The sequence below is a fragment of the Heterodontus francisci genome, chromosome 27 (genome assembly GCF_036365525.1).
Source record: "Heterodontus francisci isolate sHetFra1 chromosome 27, sHetFra1.hap1, whole genome shotgun sequence".
NCBI classification, from domain to species: Eukaryota; Metazoa; Chordata; class Chondrichthyes; order Heterodontiformes; family Heterodontidae; genus Heterodontus; species Heterodontus francisci.
Window position 1 is genome coordinate 8,148,285 of NC_090397.1, and position 12,588 is coordinate 8,160,872.

The window sequence follows — 12,588 nt, forward strand, 5'->3', positions numbered from 1 at the left end:
CACTTAAGCAGGCAGAACTGCTTTGTGTTTAGCATTTTAACCAATTCCTCCCATCTGTTAATACCAGAATGTAGAGGTGAACAGCAGTGATATGTTTGAATGGGAGTGTAACAGAATTTTTGCACATCATTTAAGTTTAAATTGTTATAATTTAAATTCAACCTTAATAAGATACTTGTAAAGTTGTCATTTGTGAAACAGCTCTTGACAGAAATTGTCCAGACCTTTTGTTTTCAAAATCATTTTTATGCTGTTTGTTACTCCTGTCAAAGGGCTGTTTCTCTGGACTGCATCACTACAGTGTTCAATTATGTGGTTAGTTAAAATTTCTTGTTGCAACTATTTTTGCTTTGTGCTTTGACCCATTAAGTCTTCCATAACTTATTTTTGTGAGGTGGGGGGCGAGAGAAGTACCAGTTTTTGGTAATTCTTAGGCTGCTTCACTTCCTGCCCTAGTGTAAGTAATTCTTTTTCCTGCTGTGTCAGTTTTCAAGACTGGATCCAGAGTTGGGTAACTCTTGCGTCTCAACTCCAGCTTCAAGTTGTATATCATGAGCCTTTGGAAAGTTTTTTGGGGAACAGACAGAAATAAATTTTCAGTTGATTGACCTGTGTGCATAAATGCTTTAAATTAGTAACAACAGAAATTTGGACTTGCACGAGAAGATCGCTTGTCAGAAAATTTCTTGACCATTCTCCACTTTCATTATTGTAATTGCAGGAAACATTTCTAGCCCAACAAATGTAATTTTCAATAAATACAAACCAACTTACATTTATTTTAGATTCCTTCTTTTCTTGTGTGCTGGGTTGCAGTACTGCAGATAACAGTTACAAAGACAAATTTCTCAAATTTGGTCTTAGTGGTTATTGAGGGGATAGAAAATCTTGGGCCAATTGTACTGATGTATTAAAGGGCAGATTACAGATTTTTTTCTAACCCGTTGCATGTTCCTAGTAACCTTAGTTCAGCAAATAATAACTCCGTGTGTGAACCTGGACAGCCGCAATACAATTTCCAACCAGTTACATAATTTGAGGAGGAGTTGCATAGCTAATAGCATTGCTTTGAGATACATTGCTGATGTGCTGTGCTGACTTTTTGATTTGGTTTCTGTCCAACTTGTTGCTTGATCTTTCTCATGTAAGAAACAATTTTGCTTTTTCATTGTAGCCCGTCTTTCATTTGCTCAGTGTGCGATCCAAAGCAAATATTTAACTCTTTGGATAAGATATGATTCTAGGCAGTTTAGTCTGAGGCCAGCTCAAGGTTGGATTTTTTGATTGGTATATCAGATGTCAATTTAAAATAGCAACTCGTGCTTAAGAAAGTTCCAGTTAACCTCATCTTGCAGCTGTGTTTGCAGCTTGATGTTCCTTTTTACGTACCATTGGTTCCCATTGATGATCAAATGTGGCAACTGTTACTTTGTTGACTACTTTCAAGTGATCAAAGTAGAAAATGCCTCAAGTTGAAGAGCAAACCTGCTCAGTGAGGCCTCAATAATTTTGTTTGCCTCTGAGCTATTATTGGTAACAATTAAGTTATTAATTAGGAGAATTATGTATTTATGCTTGGATGATCAAATCCTTTTGAAAGTACCAGATGGGCAAGAATGGAATCAGTAAATTTGGTACCTATTGGGCACTTTTATATTAATTTTCTGGTCCTATTTGAGGAGAGCAAACTTTAGTGTCTCCCCTTTTGTTGTGCGCTTGGCTCTGTTGTGTAAATCGAAACCCAGAATGCAAACGTATGTGAGCAATTCCTCAAGAAGAAAAGGCAGTTTCAGGAGAAAACTGTATGAACCCTAATGTAATAGTAATTTAACTGAGCCTGCCAAGCCATAAAACCTCAGAAAGCTTAATGAAAGCAGTTGAGAATGGTAATTCTGCAAATGTTTTTAGTCATGCTATAAAATTTAATGGAAAAGAATTCAGTGGTTTGATTTTTCATGTGTTGAACCTATTGCTACCCATTGCATTATTTGGTTAAGAAAACAATTGCATTTAATGCAATTGATTACCATCATGTGATACAAGTTTTAACTTTTTTTTTATATAGTCTGAAATTGGATTTGGGAAACTAGAAACGTACGTTAAGTTGGACAAACTTGGAGAGGTGAGTAACTCTGCTGCTTTTCAGTAGTTTGTACCTGGAGGTATATAATAGAGGTAATTCAACTAAAATGCTAAATTCTAGTCATTAATAGAATCTTCTGTGCAGTTGTGCATTGCACAGTTTTAATTTTGTTTAACCAAGTGGGTGGCACATTTCACTATCTTGTTGCAAACTGACTGCAATGTAGGTCAGATTTCCAGTAAAAATGATCATTGGTAGGATGCTATACATGATTCCAACAATATTTAAGTCCAGTATTCTCCTTTGATGTGGGATACTGTAGCTATTTTTGCGGGGCTATCTGGCAACAATTAAATGTCCCTGCATACAAATTGTCACTGTCTGTCCTTTTTTTAAAGCAGAAATTGTACGGTGGATTATTCCAAGTACACATCTGCATCAATTTTAAGATATTGCTTTAAACATTGAAAATTTTCAACATTTTCAAATTGAGCTCCTTTTCTGTTAAGAAAATTAACTTGCAGGGTAGGTACCATAACTTATGTATTAACTTCTAAATATGTGTATTCATCTTCCGTTCTAGTTTGAAAGAGTATTAACATTGTTTAGCAGTTTTAGAAAATATACCCTACAATAAATTATGATTGCTTTGAAGATATTTTCCTGTATATTTGTGTTTTAATAATGTTTGAACCTTGAGACATAATTGGGGATACTAAATTGGAGGATTCACTAATTCTGACAGTATACAAAGCTGACGACTGCAACTGTTTGAGTTTCTGTAGTTTCTGTAGTTCTCTCCATCTTCCATTTGCTTAGCCAATTTAAACTTGCCTTGGTAATGGTAAAAGACCCAAAAGAAAGTTTAAAAACGAATAGAATTCATGGCACATCTGGTGGAAATAATAGTAGCCACAGAATGATGATGTTTAGCATGATTTTGGATCCAGAAAAGTCAAAGACCAAGAGACAAGTGCATAATTTGAAAAAGAAAAATTCCAAGTAAATGAGGAAAAAGCTTAAGCAAATTGATTGGGGTTTGTCCAGTAACATTAAACAAGTGGAAAGCTTTTTTTTAAAAACACCTAATCCTGTGCATACAGGATAAACACATATCCAAGATTACCGAGCGTAGTCTAAATGGATAAGCGTACACATAAATGATTTGGACATGGGCAAAGAAGGACCAATATCAAAATATGCAGAAGACAGCAGTTGGGTAAACTGAGGAATACTAGAGGAGAGATAGTTTAAGGGGTTGGGTAACTATATGGCAATTAAATTGTAGATAAAAGTTATTTCAGAGAATGGAACTATACCTTAACTGGCTGTATTCGCGTTGGAGAGGAGGAACTCTGAAGGTCAAGGAGTATAGATGCAAAAATCTTAAAGATCAGATTACAATTGGAAAAAGAGGGAAAATAGTTTCCTTGGTTTTATGGGGCACAGGATACAAAAGCAAAGAGGTGGTGATGAATTTGTGCAAGACATTGATTAGGCATCAGTTAGAGCAGTATGTGCATTTCAGGCACCCTAATAGAGAAGGAATGTAGGAACATTGGAAACTATGCAAAGTTGATTTACATGGGTGAGACGATGCAAATGTAATAACTTGAAAACCTAGGTTTGTATTCATTAGTGCTGTATAGGTCATGAGGGGGGTTTGGTGCACGGGGGAAGTGGGAGGGGAGAGAGCAAATAGAAGTTCCAAGTTTTGAAAAGGTTTGAGGACATAACTAGTGAAAGATTATTTACATTGGTCAGTGCAACAGAAATACGAGGCATAAATTTAGGATTAGTAATAAATGAACAAATGGGAGGAAGGTTAGAAAACAGGGAAGGGATCTAGAAGAAATTAAACAAACCTAAATATAAACAGGAAAGGAGAGCGTAGGATAACTAAATTAAAGGAGGACATAAATGGCCAGAGAATAAATAGTTCTCGAGCAGGTGTAAAAAGATGGTTAAAATTAGTGAGAGGAGCTGTTAAAAATGAGTTAAATTGTCTGTACAGCAATGCGCACATTGTCTTTAATAAAACAGGGGAATTGCAGGCAATAATACATTGTGAGGAACCAAATATAGTAAGGATTATTGAGACATGGCTGCAGAAAAATCAAGACGGGGAATTAAGCAATGCAGAGTATGACATATTTACAAAAGATAGGGCGCGGGGGGGGGGGGGGGTGGGAAGGGAGGTGGAGTAGCTGTACTTGTTGGTGATAATATAATGGTAGTAGGAAAAAGTGACACAGAAGCAGAATCCATGTGGATAGTGATAAAAGATAAGAAAGGATTCATCTCACTAATAGCGGTAATCAACAGACCACCAAATAGTGGAAGGGGTGAGGAGGAGAGAGGAAGAAATTTGCAATCAAATTAGGGAAATGAGTAAAAAACATAGAATCATAATCATTGGGGGATTTCAACTACCCTGAAATTAATTGGTCCAGAGAGATAGGTAAAGAGAATAAGGGAATGGAGTTCCTACAATGTATACAGGACTCTTTTCTAACCCAGTATATAAGAAACCCAGCACAGTAAGATTCGCTACTGGATCTGATAATGGAGAATGAACCAGAGCGCGTAAATGAAGTGAAAGTAGAGGAACAGCTAAGCAATAATGACCGTAATATACGCTTTAAGATAATAATTGAAATGGCATAAGTATGGCAAAGGCCAGGCTAATAGATCAGAGAACAACTGATTTTGAGTGTCTGCAAATAGAATTGGGGAAAATAAAATGGACAACAATATTCTCAAACAATGGTGTAGAACAGCAATGGGAAACCTCTAAAATGGTGTTCAACAAAGTCTAGGAAAAATGGATAAATAAAGCCATAAGGGAAAAATTGAGGGTAAGAAAAGTGGTACATACTAAGTACATGGACAGCTTGGTCCATGTGGGTGCCAACAACATAAGATAGGACTAGGAAAGAGGTTCTGCATAGGGAGTGTGAGCAGCTAGGGGCTAAATTAAAAAGCAGAACCTCAAAGGTAATAATCTCTGAGTTATTCCCTGATCCACAAGCAAATTGGTGTAGAGTAAATGAGAATAAGATTAGAGAGTTAAATATGTGGCTCAGAGATTGGTGTGGGAGAAATGAGTTTCGAATCATGGGGCACTGGCACCAGTACTGGGGAAAGTGGGAACTGTACCGTTGACATGGTCTTCACCTGAACCGTGCTGGGACCAGTGTTCTGGCAAGTCGCATACCTAGGGCGGTAGAGAGGCCTTTAAACTAAATAGTGGGGCAAGGGAACAAGTGAGGGAAGATGTGATAATTTAAAGAGAGAGGAGAAGGCAAGAGATCAAGATAGCAATAAGAGTAATGATAATCAGAGTGTGGCAGTAAGAGACAGAGTGTACAAACATAAGAATGCGCCAGCAGATAAGGGTTGTGAACTAATGGAGGTGGGGGGGGGAGGGTTTGGGTGAAGGGAGATTTAGAAATCCAAAGAGAAAGGTCGAGACATCGGAACAGTATAGCATTGTGAGTAAAAACAAACAGAATGGGACAGTAAGGAACAGAGTATAATAAAAATTGTACATCATTGCATAAGGTTATTGCAGGGAATAGAAGTAAAAAATTAAATTATAGGTTCTTTATTTGAATGCGTGAAGCATCTGTAATAAGATGAACTAATGGCACAAATAGAGGGAAATGATTTGGATCTAATCGCCATTACAGGGACATGGTTACATGGTGATCTAGGTTGGGAAATAAATATTCTAGGGTACACAATATTTCAGAAAGACAGACAAAATGGCAAAGGAGGAGGGGAAGCCCTGATAGTCTAGAATGACATGACATTAGTGAGAAAGGATCTTGCCTCTGAAGATCATGAAGTAGAATCAGTATGGGTGGAAATAAGAAATAGCAAGAATCAAAAAACACACTAGTTTATAGGCCCCCTAACAGTAGTCACGCAGTTGGACAGAGTATTAAACAAGAAATTATTGGAGCTTGTAACAAAAGCAATGTAATAATCGTGAGGGACGTTAATCTTCATGTAGACTGGGACAATGAAATTGGCAGGAATGGTCTAGAAGATAAGTTTGTAGAATGTTTTTGGGACAGTTTCTTCGACCAATACGTTGTGGAACCGACAAGGGATAAAGCTCTCTTAGATCTAGTATTGTGTAATGAAGCAGGGTTAATTAGTAATGTCATAGTAAAAGATCCACTGGGAAATAGTGAATTGAATGCCATGTTAAGTTTGAAAATGACATGCTCCAATCACAAACAAGAATCCTAAATTGAAACAAAGCCAATTACGTAGGTATGAGGGGAGAACTGGCTAAGGTAAATTATGTAAATAGACTAAAAGGTATGGCAGTAAATGAACAGTGGGAAACCTTTAAAAAAAACAATTCAAAATGTTCAACAAATATATTCCATTGAGAAACAAAAATTCAGCAAGAAAGACGCCTTCCATGGCTCGCTCAAGAAGTTAAGGATAGTATTAGATTAAAAGAAGTGGCTTACAATGTTGCCAAAAAGAGTAGCAAGTCTGAGGATTGGGAGTGTTTTAGAAACCAGCAAATGGCCACCAAAAAGTTGATTTAAAAAAAGGAAAAAACAGAATGAGAATAAACTAGCCAGTAATATAAAAACAGATAGTAAGAGCTTTTATAAGTATATAAAAAGAGTAGCTCAAGTAAACGTTGGTGCCTTAGAAGCAGAGACAGGAGAAATTATCATGGCGAATGAGAGAATGGCAGAGGCATTGAACAAATATTTTGTGTCTGTCTTCACAGTAGAAGACACAAGTTTCAAACCAGAAATAGATGGTAACCTAGGGGCTAAAAAGAGTGAGGAAATTAAGGAAATTGATAGCAGACAAAAAGTATTGGAAAAACTTAAGGGACTAAAATCTGACAATCCCTGGGACCTGATGGCCTACACCCTAGCGTTCTAAAAGAGATAGCTGCAGAGATAGTGGATGCGCTAGCTATGATTTTCCAAAAATTCCTTAGATTCGGGAACGACCCCATCACATTGGAAGTTGGCAAATGTTGCACCGCTTTTCAAGAAAGGAGGGAGAGAGAAAATAGGGAAATACAGGCCTTTAGACCTAACATCAGTCATTGGGAAAATGCTGAAATCTATTATTAGGGAAGTCTTAACAATGCACTGAGAAAAGCACAGTATGATGAGAACAAGTCTACATGGTTTTACTAAAGGGAGATCCTGTTTGACAAAATTATTAGAGTTTTTTTGAGGATGTAACTAGTGAGCTAGATAAAGGGGAACCAGTAGATGATGTATACCTGGATTTCCAAAAGGTATTCAACAAGGTACCACACAAAAGGTTAATAGACAAGATAAGGGCTCATGAAGTTGGGAGTAATATATTACCATGGATAGAGGATTGGTTAATGGACAGGAAGCAAAAGTGGGCATAAACAGGACATTTTCAAGTTGGCAGGCAGTGAATAGTGGAGTCCCACAAGGATCAGTGCTGGGACCCCAGCTATTTATAGTCTATTAATGACTTAAATGAAACGACAGAGAGTAATGGTTTGCTGATGATACAAAGGTAGGTGGAAAGGTAAGCTCTGGGGAGGACAGAGAGAGGCCGCAAAGAGATATAGACAAGTCAAGTGAGTGGGCACCAAGATGGCAGATGGAGTATAATGTAGGGAACCAAAGTTATTCACTTTGGTCGTAAAAATAGAAAAGCAGAATATTTTTTAAAAGGTGTGAAAGTTGTTTTGATGTTCAAAGAGACTTGGGTGTGCTTGTACAAGGAATGCAGAAAGTTAGCATGCAGGTACGGCAAGCAATTAGGAAGGCAAATGGCCTACTGGCCTTTATTGTAAGGGCTTTGGAGTACAGGAATAAAGAAGTCTTGCTGCAATTTTACAGGACTTTGGTGAGACCACATCTGGAGTGCTGTGTGCAGTTTTGGACTCCAGATTTAAGAAAGGATTGCATTGGAGGTGGTACAGCAAAGGTTCACTAAATTGGTCCCTTGGATAAGGGGGTTGACCTATGATGAGGGGCTGAGTAAATTGGGCCTATACTCTCTGGAGTTTAGAAGAATGAGAGATGATCTCATTGAAATATGCAAGATTCTGAAGGGACTAGATAAGGTAGATGCTAAGAGATTATTTCTGCTAGTCGAGGAATTTAAAACACGAGGGCACAGTCTCAGGATAAGGGGCTGATCATTTAGGACTTAGATGAGGAGAAGTTTCTTGACTCATAGGTTTGTGAATCTTAGGAATTCTCTACCCCGTATGGTAATGGATGCTCCATTGCGGAATGAATTTAAGGCTGGGATAGACAGATTTTTGGTCTCTCAGGGAATCAAGGGATATGGTGAGCAGGTGGGAAAGTGGAGTTGAAGCCTAAGACCAGTCATGATCGTATTGAATGGCGGAGCAGGCCATATGGTCTACTCCTGCTCCTATTTCCTGTGTTCCGGGGAAAGCATGACAAGGGCGGATATGAAGTCATTGGAAGAGAAGTCGACAAACAATTAGGGTTGCAAAGAGGGACTATGAAATTAAATTAAGAACATAAAAATTATATAAGCACATAAATTAAAAAAAAAGTTAGGTTGGGAATAGGGCTACTAAAGAATGGACAGAATAAAGTCACAGGTAGCGATAGTGTATTGACAGAAATAATAAATAATTACTTTGCTTCAGTACTTACCAGGGCGACGGATCAGGTGGACATGAAGTCGGAAGATGAGATTAGAAATGATATAACCACATTTAAAATAAAAAGAGAAATATTAAATAAACAAATCAAACTCAAAGGGGGTACAGCTCCTAGCTCAGACGGATTCCATCATGCCTTTTCATTGAATCTGGAGAAGAGATAGTAGAGGCATTATTGTTAATTGTATATTGATTGTGTTTTGTTGTATGCAGGTGGTGGGCATTAAATAGGGATATCCTTGTGCTCCTATAAATAGAGACAGACTGAAAATGGGGTTGTTGGGCGAGGAGGTGCATCTTTAGTAATGTGTGTCTCTGTAAATAAAAGCTTATCAAAGTGTGTAAAGATTGGTTTCAGCTCTGTTTTTCACCGCCAGGGTTTTTAAAATAGAACATGGTAGCAAAGGATGATTGCCTAAAGGTGAAGGTTGGAAACTAAGATTATAAACTTATTAGTCATAAAACTAAAATCCTAGTGGCCATTATGGAAAATGGCAGGAAGCAAATGTAAATTGGCGTAAATCGATGTTCTCAGAGTCTGAACCATATGACCAGTGGAAGAATGAAGTGGATATGGGGACAAAAGGTTATAATCCCTAGCAAAGAGAAAACAAGGTATGGCCTTGGCATTATCGCTTCCTACAAGAAGTAAAATCAGAAGTAAAATATTTTGTGGGATGGATGCTTGTCAGTTGGATAGTGATGAAGGTATGGATCTTCTGTTACAGTTCTGGATGAAATCCACAGGAAAGATGATCTGTTAAATGACAATAAGGCATGGTCAGAACTTGATAGATTATGGAAAATGTAGAATCATAGAATGGGTACAGCACAGAAGGAGGACATTCGGCCCACCATGTCTGTGCCAGCAACAACTCACCTAGTCCCACTCCCACGCCTTTTCCCTGTAGCCCTACAAATTTTTCCACTTAAGATAATTATCCAATTCTCTTTTAAAAGCCACGATTGGATCTGCCTCCACCACACGCTCTCAGGCAGTGCCTTCCAGATACTAACCACGTGATAAAATTTTTCCTCGTGTCACCATTGCTCTTTTTGCCAATCACCTTAAATCAGTGTCCCCTGGTTCTTGACCGTTCTGCCAACAGGAACACTTTCTCCCTATCTATCCTGTCCAGACCCCTCATAATTTTGAACACCTATATCAAATCTCCTCTTAATCTTTCCTTCTCCGAGGAGAACAGCCACAGCTTTGCCAATCTATCCATGTAACTGAAGTTCCTCATCCTTGGAACCATTCTCGTGCATCTTTTCTGCACCCTCTCTAATGCCTTAACATCCTTCCGAAAGTATGGTGTTCAGAATTGGACACAGTATTCCAGTTGAGGCCAAACCATGGTTTTATACAGGTTCAGCAAAACCTCCTTGTACTTGTACTCTATGCCCCTATTTATAAAGTCCATAATCCCAGAAGCTTTATTAACCACTTTCTGAATCTGCCCTGCCACCTTCAGTGATTTGTGCATATTACCTCCAGGTCTCTCTGCTCCTTCATTTGTTCGTTGGTGTCATCTTCTTCATAGAAGACTGCCATGGATCTCCACCTCTGTCTGTCTTGTGCTGTCCTTACACATTCTGCATAGGTCAGCTACATCCAGTCCATTATATCTGTCATCCATTTTCTTCTCTGCTTCCCTCTCCTGTGTTTTCCATCGATCGTTCCTTCCAATAATTGTCTCTGCCTACCTTTTGCTCTCATGATGTGACCAAAGTATTGTATCTTTCTCTCTCTAATGTTATGCACTAATTTCCTTTTTGCTCTAGCCATTTCCAGCACTTCCTCATTAGTCTTGCTGTCTAAGATATGCGGAACATCCTCCGATATGTCCTCATCTCAAATGCATTCAACTTATCAATAGTCCGTTTATTTGTTGTCCATGTCTCCGAGGCATGTAACACAGATGACAAATGTAGCACCTCTGCATTCTTTTCCTAAGATTCAGGACCAGTTTCTTTGATGTTAACAAGTCCATCATTCTGACAAAGCTGGTCTTGGCTATCTCAATTCTCTTTTGGATCTCACAGTCAGATCTCCCAGACAGTCACTCAGACAGTGGGAAACAGCGAGAGCAGAGCCGGAGCACAAAGAGACCGGGAGAGAGAGAGAGAGTTCACTCAGGCGGTGGGAAACAGCGAGAGCGGAGCTGGAGCACAAAGAGACCGGGAGAGAGAGAGAGAGAGTTCACTCAGTGAGTGGGAAACAGCGAGAGCGGAGCCGGAGCACAAAGAGACCGGGAGGGAGAGAGAGAGTTCACTCAGACAGCGGGAAACAGCGAGAGCGGAGCCGGAGCACAAAGAGACCGGGAGAGAGAGAGAGAGTTCACTCAGACAGCGGGAAACAGCGAGAGCGGAGCCGGAGCACAAAGAGACCGGGAGAGAGAGTTCACTCAGACAGCGGGAAACAGCGAGAGCGGAGCCGGAGCACAAAGAGACCGGGAGAGAGAGAGAGAGTTCACTCAGAGAGCACCGGAGGTTTGAAAAATAGTCAACAGTGACATCACAGGAAAGTTGCAAGGTGATTGGTTGGTGAGTAACTGCTGTTAGGGAATAATTCTAAATAGCTGGGTTCGTAACTAAAGTAAAGAGAAAGGATGACAGTTCTTTTTTTAATATAGTAGGTAGTGTTTTTTTGGTGGGGGGGGGGGGCGGAATCAAGGTTCTTGGTGTAAATAATCTAATTTTTGGATAATTTAAGGGAGTAAAAACAGAGTGAAAAAAAACAGAGTGACATCCCAGAAAAACCATAAGTTCATTGGTTGGTAAGTAACTGCTAATTTGAATTGCCTATTCTAAGTTGATTTCAGATTAAAGGTGAACAGGAGAAATATTTTACAGATTAAAAACTAAAGACCAGTCGGAAATTTAAAAAACAAATTAAAATCTAATAAATTAAATAGAGATGCAGGGCCAGGCGATGTGTTGTACCTGCATGATGTGGGAGCTGGTGGGCCCCATTGTGGTTCCTAGTGAACACGTCTGTAGCAAGTGTTGGCTGCTCGAGGAACTCCGGCTCAGAGTTGATGAGCTGGAGTCTGAGCTTCGGACACTGGAACACATCAGGGAGGGGGAGAGTTACCTGGATGCTGTGTTTCAGGACACAGTCACACTCCTTAGATTAACTACCTTGAATTCGGCCAGTGGTCAGGTACAGGAGGGTGTGACTACGAGTGAGGCAGGTAGAGGAGGTAGTTTTGCAGGAGCCTCAGCCCTTGTCCTTGTCCAACAGGTTCGAGATTCTTGCTCCCTGTGTGGATGAGAGCAGAGACTGTAGGGAGGATGAGCAAACTGACCACAGCACCGTGGTACAGGGAACCATTCAAGTGGGGGGAGAAAAGAGAAATGTAGTCGTAATCGGGGATAGTATAGTTAGGGGCGTAGACATTGTTCTCTGTGGCCAAGATCGAGAGTCCCGAAGGCTCTGTTGCCTACCTGGTGCCAGCGTTCGGGATATCTCATCTGGGCAGCAGAGGAACTTGGAGTGGGAGGGGAAAGATCCAGTTGTCGTGGTCCACATAGGTACCAACGATATAGGGAGAACAAGGTTAGAGGTTCTGCTGAGGGAATATGTGCAGCTAGGGGATAAATTAAAAAGCAGAACCAAAAAGGTAATAATCTCCGGATTACTACCTGAGCCACGAGCAAATTGGCAGAGGGTCAATAAGATTAAAGAGGTAAATGCGTGGCTCAAAGATTGGTGTGGGAGAAATAGGTTCAAATTCGTGGGACATTGACACCAGTACTGGAGAAGGAGGGAGCTGTTCCGATGGGATGGGCTCCACCTGAATCATGCTGGGACCAGAGTCCTGGC

At 39.7% G+C, this 12,588-nt stretch overlaps 1 protein-coding gene across 3 annotated transcripts in view; it reads left to right on the forward strand.

Annotated features, from left to right (window-relative positions):
- cdk17 (cyclin dependent kinase 17) overlaps window positions 1-12,588 on the forward strand; it is a 324,668-nt gene that overhangs the window by 257,546 nt on the left and 54,534 nt on the right. For all 3 annotated transcript variants that reach the window (XM_068058765.1, XM_068058767.1, XM_068058766.1), the window contains one exon: window positions 2,066-2,122. In XM_068058765.1, the coding sequence (XP_067914866.1) occupies window positions 2,066-2,122 (57 nt within the window). The remainder of the gene's footprint in view (window positions 1-2,065; window positions 2,123-12,588) is intronic.